General features: G+C 44.4%; 1 protein-coding gene across 6 annotated transcripts in view; it reads right to left on the bottom strand.

Moving 5' to 3' along the window:
- LOC106567837 (cell adhesion molecule DSCAML1) overlaps positions 1-20,915 on the bottom strand; it is a 91,115-nt gene that overhangs the window by 12,943 nt on the left and 57,257 nt on the right. For 3 of the 6 annotated variants that reach the window (XM_014137615.3, XM_045692284.2, XM_014137616.3), the window contains exons 6-19: positions 17,333-17,608; positions 12,900-13,196; positions 11,844-12,116; positions 10,976-11,260; positions 10,605-10,724; positions 10,184-10,360; positions 4,467-4,666; positions 4,232-4,328; positions 3,999-4,127; positions 3,718-3,885; positions 3,509-3,579; positions 3,137-3,377; positions 1,766-1,951; positions 1,231-1,386 (exon numbers count right to left, since the gene is read on the bottom strand). In XM_014137615.3, coding sequence (XP_013993090.1) covers positions 1,231-1,386; positions 1,766-1,951; positions 3,137-3,377; positions 3,509-3,579; positions 3,718-3,885; positions 3,999-4,127; positions 4,232-4,328; positions 4,467-4,666; positions 10,184-10,360; positions 10,605-10,724; positions 10,976-11,260; positions 11,844-12,116; positions 12,900-13,196; positions 17,333-17,608 — 2,676 coding nt within the window. Of the gene's footprint in view, positions 1-1,230; positions 1,387-1,765; positions 1,952-3,136; positions 3,378-3,508; positions 3,580-3,717; positions 3,886-3,998; positions 4,128-4,231; positions 4,329-4,466; positions 4,667-10,183; positions 10,361-10,604; positions 10,725-10,975; positions 11,261-11,843; positions 12,117-12,899; positions 13,197-17,332; positions 17,609-20,915 lie in introns of those variants that run through there. The other 3 variants (XM_045692283.2, XM_014137620.3, XM_082960410.1) reach the window with 2 other exon arrangements.

A 20,915-nucleotide genomic window follows, 5' to 3' on the forward strand; every position in this document is an offset into this window, starting at 1 on the left:
CAGCCATGTTATATCAGACAGTATACCACGGGTATGACAAAACACATATTTTTACTGCTCTAATTACGTTGGTAAAAAGTTTATAATAGCAATAAGGCACCTTGGGGGTTTGTGGTATATGGCCAATATATCATGGCTAAGGGCTGTATCCAGGCACACCGCGTCGCACTGTGCGTATGAACAGCCCTTAGCCGTGGTATATTGGCCATATAACATACCTCCTTGGGCCTTATTTCTTAAATATACACTACCGTTCAAAAGTTTGGGGTCACTTAGAAATGTCCTTGTTTTTGAAAGAAAAACACATTTTTTTGTCCATTAAAATAACTGCAAATTGATCAGAAATACAGTGTAGACATTGTTAATGTTGTAAATGACTATTGTAGCTGGAAACGACAGATTTTTAAGGGAATATCTACATAGGCGTACAGAGGCCCACTATCAGCAACCATCACTCCTGTGTTCCAATGGCACGTTGTGTTAGCTAATCCAAGTTTATCATTTTAAAAGGCTAATTGATCATGAGAAAACACTTTTGCAATTATGTAGCTGAGAGCAAGAGGACAAGTACATTAGAGTGTCTAGTTCGAGAAACAGATGCCTCACAACTCCTCAACTTGCAGCTTCATTAAACAGAAGTCTCCACGTCAACAGTGAAGAGGCGACTCGGGATGTTGGCCTTCTAGGCAACTTTGTTTCTGGCCATTTTGATCCTGTAATTGAACCCACAAATGCTGATGCTCCAGATACTCAACTAGTCTAAATAAGGCCAGTTTTATTTATTCTTTAATCAGTACAACAGTTTTCAGCTGTCCTAACATAATTGCAAAAGGGTTTTCTAATGATCAATTAGCCTTTTAAAATGATAAACTTGGATTAGCTAACACAACATGCCACTGGAACACAGGAGTGATAGTTGCTCATAATGGGCCTCTGTACGCCTATGTAGATATTCCCTTAAAAATCAGTCGTTTCCAGCTACAATAGTCATTTACAACATTAACAATGTCTACACTGTATTTCTGATCAATTTGCAGTTATTTCAATGGACAAAAAAAAGTGATTTTCTTTCAAAAACAAGAACATTTCAAAGTGACCCCAGACTTTGGAACGGTAGTGTATATATGGGTTAAAGTCTATATCAGTGGGAGGATAATGTATATGTGTGTGTTGACAGAGAGTGTTTGCGCGTGTGTGTCTGCGCAAATGCACATGTGTGCGTGTACTCACGGTCCTCGCGGGTTTGGATGTACAGGACATTGCTCCTGACCCCGTCCCCAGCCTGTGTGTAGGCTAGCACCTGCACACTGTAGTTAGTAAACTTCTCCAGCCCTCTCAGCTCCACCTGCTCACGAGTTGTAGTGATGTTTTGCATCTCTCCCCATTCTGAGAGAGAGAGTGAGAGAGAGAGAGAGAGAGAGAGAGAGAGAGAGAGAGAGAGAGAGAGAGAGAGCGAGAGAGAGAGAGAGATTAAGCCTTGTTTGTTCATACATCACAATGCACAAATTGGGAGGAAAATACAGGTTAGGCTCAAGGGGGCAAGGTAAACATACAAATAATATATTCCAGGTAAATCCCATAGACAGACAGATAGGGAATGGGTTGTGTGAAGGGTTAGGAGACAGATGAGGAGAAGGGATGTGGGGCAGGCTAGGGCACAGTTTGGGAGTGTGTTATGTGTTCAGACACACACACACAGACAGATAGACAGGCAGGTGAGGCCATGGGTTTGGGGTGGAGTTAGAATGATAGTAGTGATAATTACTCTGCATCGGCCCCTGTGCCTGGCCCCCACAGCACCCACCTCCGTCGGGGAAGAGGGACCAGAACACCACACGGTAGCCCTTGAGCACGCCATGCAGCGTCAGACGCGGAGGCTCCGCCCACGTGATCACCGCCTCGTCTGACGTCACCGAGATAGCCCGCACATTCTGGGGCGGCTGGCTGGGCACTGGGGGTAGGAGAGAGGTCAAATGTTAACATCACAGAGGACCATAGTGTACCTTATTGAACACAGCTGTCTGCGACTAATAGGACGAAGATACAGTAATAGTAATAAACTGCATAACATTCTCAAAATACTATTTATTCCAATCTTCAATTTTCAATCACTGCAATGGAGAGAGAAAGAGAAAAGTATAAAGTGAGGGATGGCAGAGAGAGAGGCAGGTATAAGGGAAAAGGGAAAGAGGAATACACTGTATCATTTACCAGGCGAGTCTTGACTGTTAAGGGTTAACTTGGAGGAAGGGGGGATGGTGATGAGAGGCAGACGGCGGATAAAAAGCAGAAGTGTGCGGACGGAGGACAATGTGTCCAGCTGTGTGATAATTGCAGCTGTAGAAACAGCAGCAAGCAGACAGACAGACAGAGAAAGACAGAGAGTGTGTGTTGTAGTTACCATCACTACTAACTAATTATCATAATCAGGATCTACATCTATCTCTATCATTAAGGCTGTACACACGGGGGGAGACTGAGGGACTAAGATGTTGTCTGTCTGATGTAAAGATAAAACAGAGTAGCGAAAGAAGGAAAAGGGGGATTACCCAATGAAAGCAAAGGGAGAAATAGATTCTGGAGAGAAAAAATGGAATGAACCAACAAAAAAATGGTGTAAACGAGAGAGGGAATAGAGAGATAACCAATGAAGGGGAGAGAGGGAGATGACGAGAGAGAGAGAGAGAGAGAGAGAGGTAGAGTGGGCAGGCATATTCAGAGAGTAATGGGGTCTCTCGCTCTCTCAGTCTACTGTTGGAGCTAATTAAAACAGGAGAATGATGGGGGATGTGCTGCATGTTCATTTCCTCCATTTTGTCTCAGAGACTGTGTGTGTGAGAGTGTGTTTGCACAACTGAATCAATGTGTGGGTGCATCTTTATTTGCTGCTTTTCCACTCTATTCTTACATGATTGGACTCTATTTTCTATTCCCGTTGACAAATTAAAGGAATCTACCCGTTCTACTAGCAAAGTATGAATCTCTTTCTCTCTCTCTCTCTCTCTCTCTCTCTCTCTCTCTCTCTCTCTCTCTCTCTCTCTCTCTCTCTCTCTCTAGCTCTCTCTCTCTCTCTAGCTCCCTCCCTCTACTTTCATCTATCCCCCTCTTTCTCTAACCTCCCTCCCTCCTGTCTTACCATCCTCCAGTGTGGTAGCGTTGATCTCAGTGCTAGAGGGGCCAGTGCCAGCCCTGTTGAAGGCCTGGACCACCACTCCATACTGGGCAAACTTCTTCAGGTTGTCCAGGGTGTACACCTCACTGTCCCCTGTGGCCTTCATCTCCACAATGCTGTATTGGCCGTTACTGCCTGGCCCATTCTCACGGTAACCGATCTGGTACCCCCGGATCACCCCGTTCTGAAGCTCCTTTCTGGGGGCCTGAGAGGGAGAGGCAAGGGACAGCTCTGTTAGGACACTGACTGGAGATTAATGACAGTTAGTTTGAATGTCTCACTTATTATGGTATTATAGCATAAAGGAAGATAGGCATGATGGTTAATGAAGTTTACCCTCCATGTGACCCGTATGCTCTGAGACGTCATTGGTTGGAGGATCACTTCCATAGGGGGCCCATCAGGTTCTGTTGAGGTGAGAGGTTGAAATAAGAGTTTCAATAGCACCAAACAAGACATCATTTTAAATAAGTGTGTGTCTATGTGTGTGTGTATGTGTGTTTGTGTGTGTGTTTGCATGCGTGCGCGTTTGCGGTTAGACTTACGTGCTTCCTCAGTGCTGATGGTGAGCTCCTTGCTAGGCTGGCTGCGTCCGATCTTGTTGAAGGAGTACATACGGATGCTGTAGACACAGGCAGGGTGCAGCTCCACGATGTTAGCCTGGTTGTTAGTGGGGGAGATGTTCCTGGTGGTGTACTTGTGATCCCAAGTATCTGTAACAAATAGAAGCAGATAGAGAGGACATTAGGGGACCAGAGAAAAGGGAGTTAGATTGAGGACAATAGGGATGTGAGGGTTTACAGGGTTGGACTGGTTGGACTCGTACCAGACTTGTTCTTATACTCGATATCGTAGCTGGTGATGATGCTGTTGCCGTCGAACCTCTGGATCCAGCGCAGGTTCATACTGCGGTCCTTCACCTCTCTCACCTCCAACTCAGGAGGGTCAGGAGGCTCTGGGTGTGTTAAAGGAGGAGGTTGGGTATACATTTAACCTCAATCACTGGTCGGTCAACAGTGAGCCTATGTGCAGTAATAGCAGAGTGAGAGAGATACGCACCTTGCACGGTAAGCTGGATGAGTCCTCGCCCCTCTCCGTATGAGTTGATGGCATGGCAGGAGAAGAAGACTGAGTCCCCGCGCTCCGCTGGCTTCAGCTACATGGGGGACAGCAACAAAGAAAATAACTATTTTTGTACTTTGATCTCAACTCAATTGGGCTAAAATTCTAAATTCTAATGACCTCCAATTTCAATTCTCTCTCAACATTTTGCCCTCTTTCCTCAGTGTCTGACCTTGAGTGTGGAGATAACCTCGTCCCCCTTCTTGTTAATGGTGATGGAGTAGCGGGGGTTCCTCTCGGCATCGATGACAGTGTCGCCCCTCTCCCATCGGATGATGATGGGCTGCTCCCCCCGCGCTGTGCAGTTCAGCTCCTTCACCTGGCCCTTGATGGCCATGGTGGTGTTGGGGTGCGACGTGATCATGGCTGGAACTGGAGACACACACAGAGAGAGATATTCATGAATGTGATGAATAGATATGGGGGAATGAGAAAAGGAAACAGGGATGGTATTAGAAAAATCAAAGTACTGTACAGGTGTGTAGAAAATAGAAATCTCAATTTATTCCCTCCATCACTCTTTATTTTCATTTCACGCTCCGAGCCCTCGTGGCCCTCTCACACCCCTCCTCTCTTCCCCGTCTACCTCCTTCCCTCCTCTCCTTTTCCCTCCTTCCCTCCTCTTCGCCAACATGGGTTATTGATCTGAAGGGTTCCTGCTGTTTTGTTTTCATCACTAATTCATCAGAACCTTTCCTTCCCCACCACAGCCATAGACAGACAAAAAGACACACAGACTGGAGGAACAAATCAATCAACATGCACACACAGACACACACACACACCAGTCTGGGAGAGATAGACTGGTATTTAAGTTTAGAGCCAACCCTCCTCCTGAAGAGGGTTAATGAAGTGTAGCCCAGGGCTGGGGTCAAACAGGAGGGGGGAATGAATGACACGTGTGAGGAACAGAATGAGAGAAAATGAATGAAATGAATGAATGAATGAATGAATGAATGAATGAATGAGAGAGAGAGAGAGAGAGAGAGAGAGAGAGAGAGAGAGAGAGAGAGAGAGAGAACATTCTCTGCTCACACCTCTGTAATGGTCTGGGCCTAAACCACACGAAAACAACACTAGACACTATGGAACACATAGATTTTACTATCTCATCCTGGAATATACAATGTCTGAGGTCATCTGACTTTGGCCTAAAGAGCAAGAACCCAGACTTCATCAAATATATTGGAAATACAGACATTGTCATCCTACAAGAAACATGGTATAGAAGAGACGGACCCACTGGTTACCCTCTAGGTTACAGAGAACTGGTAGTCCATTCCACTAAACTACCAGGTATGAAACAGGGAAGAGACTCAGGGGGTATGCTAATTTGGTATAGAGCAGACCTAACACACTCTTAAATTAGTCAAAACAGGAACATTTTACATCTGGCTCGAAATTAATAAGGAAATTATCTCCACAGAGAAAAATGTCCTTGTGTGCTACCTATATCCCTCCAATAGAATCCTCATACTTTAACGATGACAACTTCTCCATCCTAGAGGGGGAGATCAACCATTTCCTGGCCCAGGGACATGTACTAGTCTGTGACGATCTAAATGCCAGAACTGGACAAGAACCTGACACTCTCAGCAAACAGTATTCCCTCCCAAATATGCCCCCCTAGACACAACTATGACAAAACAACCAACAAAAATGGGTCACAACTCCTGCAGCTCTGTCGCACGCAGGGTCTGTACATAGTCAATGGTAGGCTTTGAGGAGACTTCTATGGTAAATACACCTACAGCTCATCCCTTGGCAGTAGTACTGTAGATTACTTCATCACTGATCTCAACCCAGAGTCTCTCAGAGCGTTCACAGTCAGCCTACTAACACCCCTATCAGATCACAGCAAAATCACAGTCAACAGTGAGGGAAAAAAGTATTTGATCCCCTGCTGATTTTGTACGTTTGCCCACTGACAAAGAAATGATCAGCCTATAATTTTAATGGTAGGTTTATTTGAACAGTGAGAGACAGAATAACAACAAAAAAATCCAGAAAAACGCATGTCAAAAATTTTATAAATTGATTTGCTTTTTAATGAGGGAAATAAGTATTTGACCCCCTCTCAATCAGAAAGATTTCTGGCTCCCAGGTGTCTTTTATACAGGTAACAAGCTGAGATTAGGAGCACACTCTTAAAGGGAGTGCTCCTAATCTCAGTTTTCTACCTGTATAAAAGACACCTGTCCACAGAAGCAATCAATCAATCAGATTCCAAACTCTCCACCATGGCCAAGACCAAAGAGCTCTCCAAGGATGTCAGGGACAAGATTGTAGACCTACACAAGGCTGGAATGGGCTACAAGACCATCGCCAAGCAGCTTGGTGAGAAGGTGACAACAGTTGGTGCGATTATTCGCAAATGGAAGAAACACAAAATAACTGTCAATCTCCCTCGGCCTAGGGCTCCATGCAAGATCTCACCTCGTGGAGTTGCAATGATTATGAGAACGGTGAGGAATCAGCCCAGAACTACACGGGAGGATCTTGTCAATGATCTCAAGGCAGCTGGGACCATAGTCACCAAGAAAACAATTGGTAACACACTACACAGTGAAGGACTGAAATCCTGCAGCACCCGCAAGGTCCCCCTGCTCAAGAAAGCACATACACATGCCTGTCTGAAGTTTGCCAATGAACATCTGAATGATTCAGAGGACAACTGGGTGAAAGTGTTGTGGTCAGATGAGACCAAAATGGAGCACTTTGGCATCAACTCAACTCGCCGTGTTTGTAGGAGGAGGAATGCTGCCTATGACCACAAGAACACCATCCCTACCGTCAAACATGGAGGTGGAAACATTATGCTTTGGGGGAGTTTTTCTGCTAAGGGGACAGGACAACTTCACCGCATCAAAGGGACGATGGACGGGGCCATGTACCGTCACATCTTGGGTGAGAACCTCCTTCCCTCAGCCAGGGCATTGAAAATGGGTCGTGGATGGGTATTCCAGCATGACAATGACCCAGAACACACGGCCAAGGCAACAAAGGAGTGGCTCAAGAAGAAGCACATTAAGGTCCTGGAGTGGCCTAGCCAGTCTCCAGACCTTAATCCCATAGAAAATCTGTGGAGGGAGCTGAAGGTTCGAGTTGCCAAACGTCAGCCTCGAAACCTTAATGACTTGGAGAAGATCTGCAAAGAGGAGTGGGACAAAATCCCTCCTGAGATGTGTGCAAACCTGGTGGCCAACTACAAGAAACGTCTGACCTCTGTGATTGCCAACAAGGGTTTTGCCACCAAGTACTAAGTCATGTTTTGCAGAGGGGTCAAATACTTATTTCCCTCCTTAAAATGCAAATCAATTTATAACATTTTTGCCATGCGTTTTTCTGGATTTTTTTGTTATTATTCTGTCTCTCACTGTTCAAATAAACCTACCATTAAAATTATAGACTGATAATGTCTTTGTCAGTGGGCAAACGTACAAAACCAGCAGGGGATCAAATACTTTTTTCCCTCACTGTACCTAAACAGAGCAATACTCAGTCATGAGGCATAACAGCCAAAAGAACTGCACAATATTAAGAAACGCTATAGATGGAAGGAAAGTAGTGTAGAAACCTACCAAAAAACAATTAGGCAACAACAAAAATTCAATCCCTTTTAGACAACTTCCTGGGCAAAGAATGTCACTGTAATAGTGAAGGTGTAAACTTGGCAGTAAAAAGTCTAAACAGTATATTTGACCTTTCAGCTTCTTTATCAAATCAAAAAATTTCAAGCAGACAACCTAAGAAAATGAACAACAATGACAAATGGTTGGATAAAAAATTAAAAACCTAAGAAAGAAATAGAGAAACCTATCCAACCAAAAACATAGAGACCCAGAAAACCTGAGTCTGCGCCTTCACTGTGCTAAATCACTAAAACAATAAAGAATACACTACGGAAAAAGAAGGAACAGCACGTCAGATATCAACTCAATGTAATTGAAGAATCCATAGAATCAAACCACTTCTGGTAAAATTGGAACACACTAAACAAACAACAAAACGAAGAGTTATCTATCCAAAATGGAGATATGTGGATAAACCCATTCTCCAATCTTTTTGGATCTATAGCAAAAAACAAACATCAAAAACATATACAGTGGGGCAAAAAAGTATTTAGTCAGCCACCAATTGTGCAAGTTCTCCCACTTTGAAAGATGAGAGAGGCCTGTAATTTTCATCATAGGTACACGTCAACTATGACAGACAAAATGAGAAAAACAAATCCAGAAAATCACGTTGTAGGATTTTTTATGAATTTATTTGCAAATTATGGTGGAAAATAAGTATTTGGTCACCTACAAACAAGCAAGATTTCTGGCTCTCACAGGCCTGTAACTTCTTGTAACCTGTTGGGGATAGGGGGCAGTATTTGCACGGCCGGATAAAAAACGTACCCGATTTAATCTGGTTACTACTCCTGCCCAGTAACTAGAATATGCATATAATTATTGGCTTTGGATAGAAAACACCCTAAAGTTTCTAAAACTGTTTGAATGGTGTCTGTGAGTATAACAGAACTCATATGGCAGGCAAAAACCTGAGAAGATTCTGTACAGGAAGTGCCCTCTCTGACCATTCCTTGGGCTTCTTGGCTCTCTTTATTGAAAACTGAGGATCTTTGCTGTAACGTGACACTTCCTACGGCTCCCATAGGCTCTCAGAAGCCGGGAAAAAGCTGAATGATGTAATTCCAGCCCCAGGCTGAAAAACTTTAGCGCCTTTGCTAAGTGGTCTATCAGAGGACCATCAGACTGAGGCTCGTGCACGAGGGGATCCCATGTTTTTATTTTCTCTCTCTTTGAACGTAAACACGCTTTCCCGGTCGGAATATTATCGCTTTTTTACGAGAAAAATGGCATAAAAAATGATTTTAAACAGCGGTTGACATGCTTCGAAGTACGGTAATGGAATATTTAGAATTTTTTTGTCACGAAACGCATCGTGCGCGTCACCCTTCTTTACACTTCGGATAGTGTCTTGAACGCATGAACAAAACAGAGGATATTTGAACATAACTATGGATTATTTTGAACCAAACCAACATTTGTTATTGAAGTAGAAGTCCTGGGAGTGCATTCTGATGAAGAACAGCAAAGGTAATAACATTTTTCTTATAGTAAATCTGACTTTGGTGAGGGCTAAACTTGGTGGGTGTCTAAATAGCTAGCCCTGTGAGCCGGGCTATCTACTTAGAATATTGCAAAATGTGCTTTCACCAGACTCAGTGAGCATAGCCTTGCTATTGAGAAAGGTCGCCGTAGGCAGACCTGGCTCTCAAGAGAAGACAGGCTATGTGCACACTGATCACAAAATGAGGTGGAAACTGAGTTGCAATTCCTAACCTCCTGACAAATGTATGACCATATTAGAGACACATATTTCCCTCAGATTAGACAGACCCACAAAGAATTATTTGAAAACAAATCCAATTTTGATAAACTAACATATCTATTGGGTGAAATACCACCGTGTGCAATCACAGCAGCAAGATTTGTGACCTGTTGCCACAAGAAAATGGCAACCAGTGAAGAACAAACACCATTGTAAATACAACCCATATTTATGTTTATTTATTTTCCCTTTTTTTACTTGAACTATTTGCACATCGTTAAAACACTGTATATAGACATAATATAACATTTGAAATGCCTTTATTATTTTGGAACTTGTGTGAGAGTAATATTTACTGTTCACTTTTTATTGTTTATTTCACTTTTGTTTATCAATTTCACTTGCTTTGGGAATGTAAACATATGTTTCCATGCCAATAAAGCCCCTTGAATTGAATTGAGAGAGAATGAGAGAAAGGAAGAAAGAAAGAGAGAACAAGAGATAGAAAGAGGGAGAGAGAGAGACCTAGTGAGAGACAGATGAACTCACTCTTGACGGTGAGGACCATGCTCTTGCTGATGTCAGAGCCCACTCCGTTGGAGGCCTGACAGAGGTAGTATCCCCGGTCGTCCTCTAGGACGTGACGGATCAGCAGGGAGCCGTTGAACATGATCTGGATCCGACCAGTCAGAGGCACAGGGTGGTACTGCTGGGGGTTCCCTATACCTACAGGAAGGAATGGCACGGTCGGGTCAAGTCAAAGTTGCGCATAGTTATAATGGTCTCTAATCTTACGCTTGGATGTACATTAGTTATGATGTTACAGTAGAGAATAAAAATAAAAACATTTGCTAATTTTATCTTCCATCATCAATTAAACTTTATTGTACAAGTTCTTTCACTATGATACATAGAATAGTAGACAGTTAGTTAGTTGATGTTGTTAGTGCTGCAGGGTGTTGGTCTTTACCTTTGGCGTGTTTCCACATGACTTTGGGAGGGGGGTATCCCTCCACAGAACAGTTTAGTACTCCTGCCTTCCCATAGATCCCATCCTGGTTGTTGGGCTGGACCACGAAGCGAGGGGGAACTGAGGGAGGAGAGGTTCTAGTTAGTACAGTCATTAGAATTGACAACAGCATCTCTAAAATGGTGGCTAGTCTTCAATTATTCTCTAATCCTTCTGTGTTTTCTTAATATCTTCCAGCTTCTATAACCAGTCTGTCCATGCATTCATTCTTTATCTTTCTCAAATTCTTCAACACCACTTATTTTCCAATCCTTCCTCTCCTTCTCACCCTCCCTCCATCCTCTCCTCTCCTCCCCTCCTCCCTCTCTCACCGGTGACGATCAGCTGTCTCTCCCAGCTGACGGTTGCCGCGGCGTTGCTAGCGATGCAGGTGTAGTTGCCATTGTGCTTCAGCGTCACCTTGGAGATCTGCAAGGAGCTCATGAATTCCTTGGTCTCTATGCCAACACCAGAGGCGGAACCAGGCACGATGAGTTGCCCGTCTTTGTGCCAGGTGATGCGGATGGGCATGTCACCTGACGACACCACGCAGGCAATGTACATCAGCTTTCCCACCGACGTGGAGGGGATATCAAAGGGCTGGATCAGGGGTGGCACTAGGGGGCAGAGGTTACAGAGGTCAGATGTTAGAGGTCCCACCCCTGACCCCCTTCCATCTCCACCAGCCCATAATGGGTGCTCTGATTACAGGCCAACTGGCGGAGGAAGTCATGCCGTTGCCATGGTGGCGGAAGGGGGTGGAGTGGTGCTACAGCTAAGATGTCTGGGGGATTTAATCTGGGCCTCATTATGATTCATCTAATTAAATCAGAGACACACACAAACACACGTACACACGCACACACAGACTTCTATAGACCCCCCAACACCCATACACAAACACACCTACAGCACACATGCTTACCACCCAACAAACACACTTACACATTCCTATAAAGCTAGATGCTTTTAACACCATGGTGTGACCACCCTGTTAAGCTGATTGCCTCTTTACGACTAGGAAGAAACCTTGCCCAAACGTTGGTGACTTTCAACAAATCCATTGCACTGGAGTGAGCGGTTACATCCTGTCATTGGTAGATTTAGTGTAACACATCATCCCTTTCCCCTTCCCCCTTTGCCTTACCTATGCCACCCTTGCCCCCACCCCCTGTCCTCCAACCCTGTCTAGTCCCCTACCTTTGACAGTGACGTGGACAGTCTGGTCGATGGAGGTCTGTGGCTGGATGAGCACACTACACAGGTAGGTACCCTCGTCCATCCCCTTCTGCACATCACTCAGCCTCAGTGTTCCATTCTCATACACCACCTGGCGATGGTTGTCAGGCAGCAGCATGCCGTCCTTAAACCACTTGATAGAGTAGTAGGGGTAACCAATCACACGGCAGGTTATAAAGGTGTTCCTTCCTGCCACAGCCGTGATGTCACGCATCTCCCTGATCCTAGGAGAACCTGGAGACACAGAAAAGAGAGGGAGGACGAGGGGAGCGAAGGAGAGGAAGGAAAGAGGAGGAAGAAGAAGGGGGAAAAGGGAGGAGGAGACAGGGGTGGAAGAGGAGAGAGAGGGAAGGAGGACATGGGAGAAAAGGGGAGCAGAGAAGATAAAGATTGGGGAGAGAGAAGATAAAGGTTGGGTAGAGAGTGATTGGGGCAGATTGAGGGGTAGAGAAAGAGGTTAGTGATGTCCCCTTACCCCAATCATACTGGTAATATTTGTAATATCTATTAATGTGTTTTCTAAGTGATTGTGTGCATGGGTGTGTATGCACATGTTTGACTACATTACCCTCAGTAACACTGTCCTATGGTCTTGATGAGAACAGACATGGTCTTTGCTGTGGTCTTGATGAGAACAAATAGATAGAGACAGGAGTCAGAGAGACATCCAGGTAGACAGACACACAGCAAAAGAGAGAGAAACACACACTGGGCAAGACACAGACAGACAGAAACAGGGACGCGAGAGCGGGAGAGAGACACACATACAGAGAAAAAGACAGAGAGTAAGAAAGAGGGATGACAGTTGGAGGGTTGGGGTTGGGTGTGTGAAATGATGGACTCTAAACCTCGCTGTGTGTGTTAGTGGATGTATGCATGTGTCTTGGATGTGTGTATGTGTTGCACTTTTGTCTAAATCCTCACACATCTCCACCTGTCTCTGTACTGTATACTTATTGTCAGTGCATGTATAGGTGCAGGTGTGGGGTGCGTGTATATTGAAAAGTAGACAGGCACCTCTTACGTTTATGCGCGCTTGGTACTCGGCGCTACCGGCCGAGTTGCGTGCGGCGCAGCGATACACTCCCCCGTCACGGATGGCCGGGCTGCTGACGTTGACATGTGACACGGTCAGGCCGTCTGATAGGGTGTACTGGCTGGTCTTGTAGGCGGAGTCTCGCACCACAGGCTCGTCGTCCAGCGTCCAGGTGATGGAGGGGGGTGGGGCTCCCTTGGAGGCACACATCAGGGAGAAGGGCTCACCGGGGGCGACCACGCGCTCACTGAAGGAAGACACAATACGAGGAGTGCCGTCTACAGGAGAGATAGATGGAGAGAAAGAGAGAGAGAGAGAGAGAGAGAGATAGAGAGAAAGAAAGAAAGAAAGAAAATAAGAAAAGTGAGATAATGTTACAGATGTAGGATCTTAATTTGATCACTCTGTTGCAGGACAATGCAGGACATTTAAAACGTGTAGGTTATTTGAGGTTTAAAAAGGCTTCTGAAGTTTGTAATTTCCACTTTGAAATTTCAGACTTTGATTTTCCCTTGCGAAAAATGTATCAACCCCTACAAAAATGTCCATTAATTATAATCCACATAATAATTAACATTTCTGTTGCTGCAGGATTATTTTTCTGCTGTTGCAAACTGGCTAAAATTAAGATCCTACATCTGTAAGCGAGATTTGGTTGGGGGGGACCCCACCCCGCGGCAAAACATTTTAGTGACCCCTCTCTTGAGAGTGGAGAGAAACATTTATGTTTTAAAAGTGAATTTCCTGCAATTCTACACATTTCGCCATGGGGCAGAGAGAAACATTTTGCAATTTTATAATGAATTTAATGCAATACTACTACTTTTGCCATGGGGCAGAGAGAAACCATTTGCAGTTTTACAGCTTATTTCCTGAGATTCTATGATTTCTAGTCAATAAGTCATCATTTTAGTCAAAGTATGATATATTTGGAGTTGAAGTGGGAAATCCGACGTGGTAACTTTGGATATTATCCGTGCCAATGCCGTGTGTTTCACCTATGATATGACATGCTAATACTTTTCAGTCTACGTTTCTTTTCAGGGCAGTTTTATTTGAATGTTACCACCCACCAGCACGGCATTGTTTATTAATCAGAAACACCTGCAAAGTTCTTCCTCTTCGCGAGTCTCGACTGAGCTATATAATAATCTTCGGCTGAGCCAAACAGCTTTTCGTCGAAACCTACACTTGGTCGCCTGAGTCATGGAACAATTTAAAATAGGGGGTGCAAACTTATGTTTTTTTTTAATTATTATTTATTAGCAAATTATAATTGTAAAGTTTCACAAATGTTTGAGCTAGTCTGTCTAACAAAAATATATATGACCATTTTATATACTGAATAAAAATATAAATGTAACATGCAACAATTTCAAAGATTTTACTGAGTTACAGTTCATATAAGGAAATCAGTCAATAGAAATACATTCATTAGGCCCTAATCTATGGATTTCACATGACTGGGAATACAGATATGCATCTGTTGGTCACAGATTAAAAAAAATATATATATATATGGGCGTGGATAAGAAAACCTGTCAGTATCTGGTGTGACCACCATTTGCAGCGTGGCACATCTCCTTTGCATAGTATTGATCAGGCTGTTGATTGTGGCCTGTGGAATGTTGTCCCACTCCTCTTCAATGGCTGTGCGAAGTCCTGGATATTGGCGGGAACTGGAACGCGCTGTCGTACACATCAATCCAGAGCATCCCAAACAGGCTCAATGGGTGACATCTCTGGTGAGTATACAGGCCATCGAAGAACTGGGACATTTTCAGCTTCCAGGAATTGTGTACAGATCCTGGCGACATGGAGCCGTCTTTATCATGCTGAAACATGAGGTGATGGCGGCGGGTTAATGGCACAACAATGGGCTTCAGGATCTCGTCACGGTATCTCTGTGCATTGAAATTGGCATTGATAAAATGCAATTGTGTTCATTGTCCATAGCTTATGCCTAACTATACCATAACCCAACCGCTACCATATGGTACTCTGTTCACAATGTTGACATCAGCAAACCGCTCACCCACACGACGCCGTACACATGGTCTGCGGTTGTGAGGCCGGTTGGACGTACTGTCAAATTCTCTAAAACAACGTTGGAGGCGGCTTATGTTAGATTCTCTGGCAACAGCTCTGGAGGACATTCCTGCAGTCAGCATGCCAACTGCACACTTCCTCAAAACTTGAGACATCTGTGGCATTGTGTTGTGTGACACAATGCCACATCTTGGCAAAGGAGAAATGCTCACTAACAGGGATGTGAACAAATGACTGCACAACATTTGAGAGAAATTCGCTTTTTGTGCATATGGAACATTTATCAGATCTTTTATTTCAGTTAATGAAACATGGGACCATCACTTTACATGTTGCGTTTATATTTTTGTTCAGTGTAAATGGTAAAATTGTGTGTAATATGATTGCATTTTGGAACCCCATTCCCCCAAGATGAATGGTTTTGACTACGATCCACTGCTTTGTCTGGTGCAGCTAGAAATCACAAGTGTCTATCCTATAATGAAAAGGCACCCGCAAAATAAAATTCCACAAGCTTCTTAATCTATTTTCTGCTGTTGTTACATTTGTATTGGTGTTTTGTTTCATGTCCGATGCGCTCTGGGTGTTGTTACATATAATTTGCGGCATGCATCATGAGCAAAGTCATTGTAGCCATCACTTCCCCTAGCTGTGAGAACCATGGAATGAGCACGGGCTGACGTGGCATTGCTGTAGCGTAGCCTGCCAGAAGGCTACCAAAGGTTGCACTGTGTCCATTACAATGTAGAATCTAGTCCAAACGAGTTCAATAGTTAGGCTATCCATATTACCGGAGCTTCCTTTTATTCTTTCTATTTCTATGGTGAATTTAAGGCCGCAATTTATGGAACATGCCAAAACTTTGGAAATAACAATAGTAAAATATACTGGTTCTCTATATCCATCTGTGGCGAAGATTTCCCTAAATACTTATGACAAATGTATTTTTTATTTTTTATTATATTTAACCTTTATTTAACTAGGCAAGTCATTTAAGAACGAACTAACGAACTGGAACGAACTACAAAAATCTCTGAAACTGGAAACACTTATCTCCCTCACTAGTTTTAAGCACCAGCTGTCAGAGCAGCTCACAGATCACTGCACCTGTACATAGCCCAAACAATTATCTCATCCCCTACTGTATTTATTTATTTATTTATTTATTTTGCTCCCTTGCACCCCAGTATTTCTACTTTGCACATTCACCTACTGCAAATCTACAATTCCAGTGTTTTTTAATTGCTATATTGTATTTACTTTGCTACCGTGGCCTTTTTATTGCCTTTACCTGCCTTATTTCACCTCATTTGCTCACATTGTATATAGACTTGTTTTTGTACTGTATTATTGACTGTATGTTTGTTTTACTCCGTGTGTAACTCTGTGTTGTTGTATGTGTCGAACTGCTTCGCTTTATCTTGGCCAGGTCGCAGTTGTAAATGAGAACTTGTTCTCAACTTGCCTACCTGGTTAAACAAAGGTAAAATAAAGAAAAAGAAAAAGAACAAATTCTTATTTACAGTAACCGTCTTGTTCAGGGGCAGAACGACAGATTTTTTACCTTGTCAGCTCGGGGATTCGATCTAGCAACCTTTCGGTTACTGGCCCAACACTCTAACCACTAGGCTACCTGCTGCCCCAAATCCAGCTCCAGAACCAGCCATACAGTAGACCAGCCAGCTAGCTAATCTTTTGATTAGTGTTGCAACAACATATAACATTAGCTAGCTAGATAAGGTTAGCATGCTAACTAGCTACACTGACAGCTATCACTCCACGTGGAAATCTCCACAACGTTCCCACCCCCAATTCGTGAATATGTATTAGCAGCCTGCGTCATTCTTCGGAGGTGGAACTTAAACGAGAAATTCCGCTATAGGACAGGAATTACGTCAAAATAGGTGCTGCATTGCCCACTGGTGTGTCGCCTCTAAAGCTAAATTCCTACAACTCAAAAAACAATTCATGACTTTTGCCATGTTAATATGACATCTGAGTGAGAATGGCTAAGAAAATCAACGGGGGCCCGCTGCAGGTCAGGGGCACGTGCCCAGTCAGTATTCGGTCATGACTACTACAAGTTTAGATAGCTGGCTAGAACTAACTACCAATCAAAAATGTAGTGACTGGCATAACAACAGAAAGATTGCTGATGCTCAACCAAATTTCAAAATTGCAACCAGGTTATTTTACTATTCAAACTCTCAGTAATAAATTGAGACCCCGACTGAGTTCCAAACAAAAAACATCATCAACCTCTTATGTCGCTTATGCCTGGAACCGGCCCTGTCTGTAAGAATAACGTTGCTTCCCACCCTCCCATCCAACCTTCCCTCCTTCCTTCCCTCTCTCATCCTCTTACCCTCCAGCAGTATGATAGAGAAGTCCTGGGCTGTGTGGCCCTTGCGGGAGGCAAAGCACTGGTAGGCCCCAGAGTGGCTCTTCTGAGCGGCTGTGATCTGCAGGGTGTCGTTGTGGGAGCCCTGTATAGAGATGTGCTGGTCTGGGACTATAGGTTCTGTGTTCCTGTACCAGGCCACTGTGTACAATGGTGAACCCTCCACAGCACAGGTAAAGAACAGGGTACTGCTGATGCCTGTCTTCAGACTCTTAGGGGAAAGGGTCACTCGCAGGGGGTCTGTGGGAGGAGAGAGAACACACACATGAGTAACACACACACACACAAAGACAGAAAAACAAAACAGCGCAATCAGTTGAGGAGACTCAGTCCGTTTCAGGCAGTCATTAAAAAAGCAGCTGGAGACATCACTTCACATCTCTGTCCACATATATATGTGTGTGTGTGTGTGTGTGTGTGTGTGTGTGTGTGTGTGTGTGTGTGTGTGTGTCTGTCTGTCTGTCTGTCTGTCTGTCTGTCTGTCTGTCTGTCTGTCTGTCTGTCTGTCTGTCTGTCTGTCTGTCTGTCTGTCTGTCTGTCTGTCTGTCTGTCTGTCTGTCTGTCTGTGTGTGTGTGTGTGTGTGTGTGTGTGTGTGTGTGTGTGTGTAAATGTCAGTGAGCAATAAGGCAGCTGGTGGTGTGTGCTGGGGGGTATGGCTGTGCAACCCAAGCCCCCCTCACCCTGTCAGAGTCACACTGTGTGCTGCCATGATGTGCCCACTGGCAAAGCCTGCCTCTGTTCTGCTCTCTCTTTTTATCTCTCTTGCACTATGTCTCTCTCTCTCTCTCTCGCTCTCTCTCTCTATCTTCTCTGTGTTTTTACAAATCTGTTTCTCTCTCTCATTCTTCCTTTCTCTATGAAAGATATACTTCAATTTAAATTTTTCGTTGTTCCTTCTCTGTCTTCTTTTAGTCCACCCCCTCTGCTCTCTGTCTCTCTCTCTCTAACAGTGACTGGTGTTGGCGGTGGTGTGAAGTGCTCATTCTCAGTGCATTACTGTCCTGTCCTCGGTCTAGATATGATATGACATGGCATCATACACTACACACCCATTCATACTGATCCATTTCGTGTGTGTGTGTGTGTGTGTGTGTGTGTGTGTGTGTGTGTGTGTGTGTGTGTGTGTGTGTGTGTGTGTGTGTGTGTGTGTGTGAGAGACAGAATATGAGCCTGTCTGCCACCAAGTCAGAAAACGGTGTGAGTGTATCTGTCTGTCAGTCTGACATTAACAGTAAGTGCACACTGCATTTAACCATGGAAAGGTGACTGGGAATATGGCCGAATACAAACAGTGTAGTTATTCCCTCCGTAAGGCAATCAAACAGGCAAAACGTCAGTACAGAGACAAAGTAGAGTCGCAATTCAACGGCTCAGACACGAGACATATGTGGCAGGGTCTACAGACAATCACGGACTACAAAGGAAAAACCAGACACATCGCGGACACCGACGTCTTGCTTCTGGACAAGCTAAACACTCTTCGCCCGCTTTGAGGATAATACAGTGCCACCGACGCGGCCCACTACCAAGGACTGTGGACTCTCCTTCTCCGTGGCCGACGTGAGTAAGACATTTATGCCTGTTAACCCTCGCAAGGCTGCCGGGCCCTGATGGCATCCCTAGCCACGTCCTCAGAACACCCTCAGATCATGCTGGAGTGTTAACGGACATACTCAATGTCTCCCTATCCCAGTCTGCTGTCCCCTTTTGCTTCAAGATGTCCAGCATTGTTACTGTACCCAAGAAAGCAAAGGTTACTGAACTAAATGACTATCACCCCGCAGCACTCACTTCTGTCGTCATGAAGTGCTTTGAGAGGCTAGTTAAGGATCATATCACCTCCACCTTACCTGACACCCTAGACCCACTTCAATTTGCTTACCGCCCCAATAGATCCACAGACAATGCAATAGCCATCGCACTACACACTGCACTATCCCATCTGGACAAGAGGAATACCTATGTAATAATGCTGTTCACAAAACAAAGGAGCTGATTGTGGAATTCAGGAAACAGCAGAGGGAGCATGCCTCTATCCACATCGATGGGACCGCAGTGGTGAAGGTGGTAAGCTTCAAGTTCCTCGGCGTACACATCACTGGCGATCTGAAATAGTCTACCCACACAGACGGTGTGGTGAAGAAGGCGCAACAGCGCCTCTTCAACCTCAAATTTGTCTTGGCCCCTAAAACCCTCACAAACTTTTACAGATGCACAATTGAGAGCATCCTGTCGGGCTGTATCACCGCCTGGTAAGGCAACTGCACCGCCCGCAACCGCAAGGCTCTCCAGAGGGTGGTGCGGTCTGCCCAACGCATCACCGGGGACACACTGCCTGCCCTCCAGGACACCTACGCCACCCGATGTCACAGGAAGGCCAAAAAGATCATCAACGACATCAACCACCCGAGCCACGGCCTGTTCACCCCGCTACCATCCAGAAGGCGAGGTCAGTACAGGTGCATCAAGGCTGGGACCGAGAGACTGAAAAACAGCTTCTCTCTCAAGGCCATCAGACTGTTAAATAGCCATCACTAGCCGGCTTCCACCCAGTTACGCAACCCTGCATCTTAGGCTGCTGCCCAATATACATCGACTTGGATTCACTGGCCACTTTAATAATGGAATACTAGTCACTTTAATAATGTTTAAATCATGCTTACATACTGCTTTACTAATCTCATACGTACAGTTGAAGTCGGAAGTTTACATACACTTAGGTCGGAGCTATTAAAACTCGTTTTTCAACCACTCCACAAATTTCTTGTTAACAAACTATAGTTTTGGCAAGTCGGTTAGGACATCTACTTTGTGCATGACTCAAGTAATTTTTCCAACAATTGTTTACAGACCGATTATTTCACTTATAATTCACTGTATCACAATTCCAGTGGGTCAGAAGTTTACATACACTAAATTGACTGTGCCTTTAAACAGCTTGGAAAATTCCAGAAAATGATGTCATGGCTTTAGAAGCTTCTGATAGGCTAATTGACATCATTTGAGTCAATTGGAGGTGTACCTGTGGATGTATTTCAAGGCCTACCTTCAAACTCACTGCCTCTTTGCTTGACATCATAGGAAAATCAAAAGAAATCCGCCAAGACCTCCACAAGTCTGGTTCATCCTTGGGAGCAACTTCAAAATTCCTGAAGGTACCAAGTTCATCTGTACAAACAATAGTACGCACGTATAAACACCATGGGACCACGCAGCCGTCATACCTCTCGGGAAGGAGAGGTCTTCCAAATTGACAATGACCCCAAGCATACTTCCAAAGTTGTGGTAAAATGGCTTAAGGACAACAAAGTCAAGGTATCAGAGTGGCCATCTCAAAGCCCTGACCTCAGTCCTATGGAAAATTTGTGGGCAGAACTGAAAAAGCGTGTGTGAGCAAGGAGGCCTACAAACCTGACTCAGTTACATCAGCTCTGTCAGGAGGAATGGGACAAAATTCACCCAACTTATTGTGGGAAGCTTGTGGAAGGCTACCCAAAATGTTTGACCCAAGTTAATCAATTTAAAGGCAATGCTACCAAATACTAA

The sequence above is a fragment of the Salmo salar genome, chromosome 13 (assembly GCF_965601325.2).
Source record: "Salmo salar chromosome 13, fSalSal1, whole genome shotgun sequence".
NCBI lineage: Eukaryota > Metazoa > Chordata > Actinopteri > Salmoniformes > Salmonidae > Salmo > Salmo salar.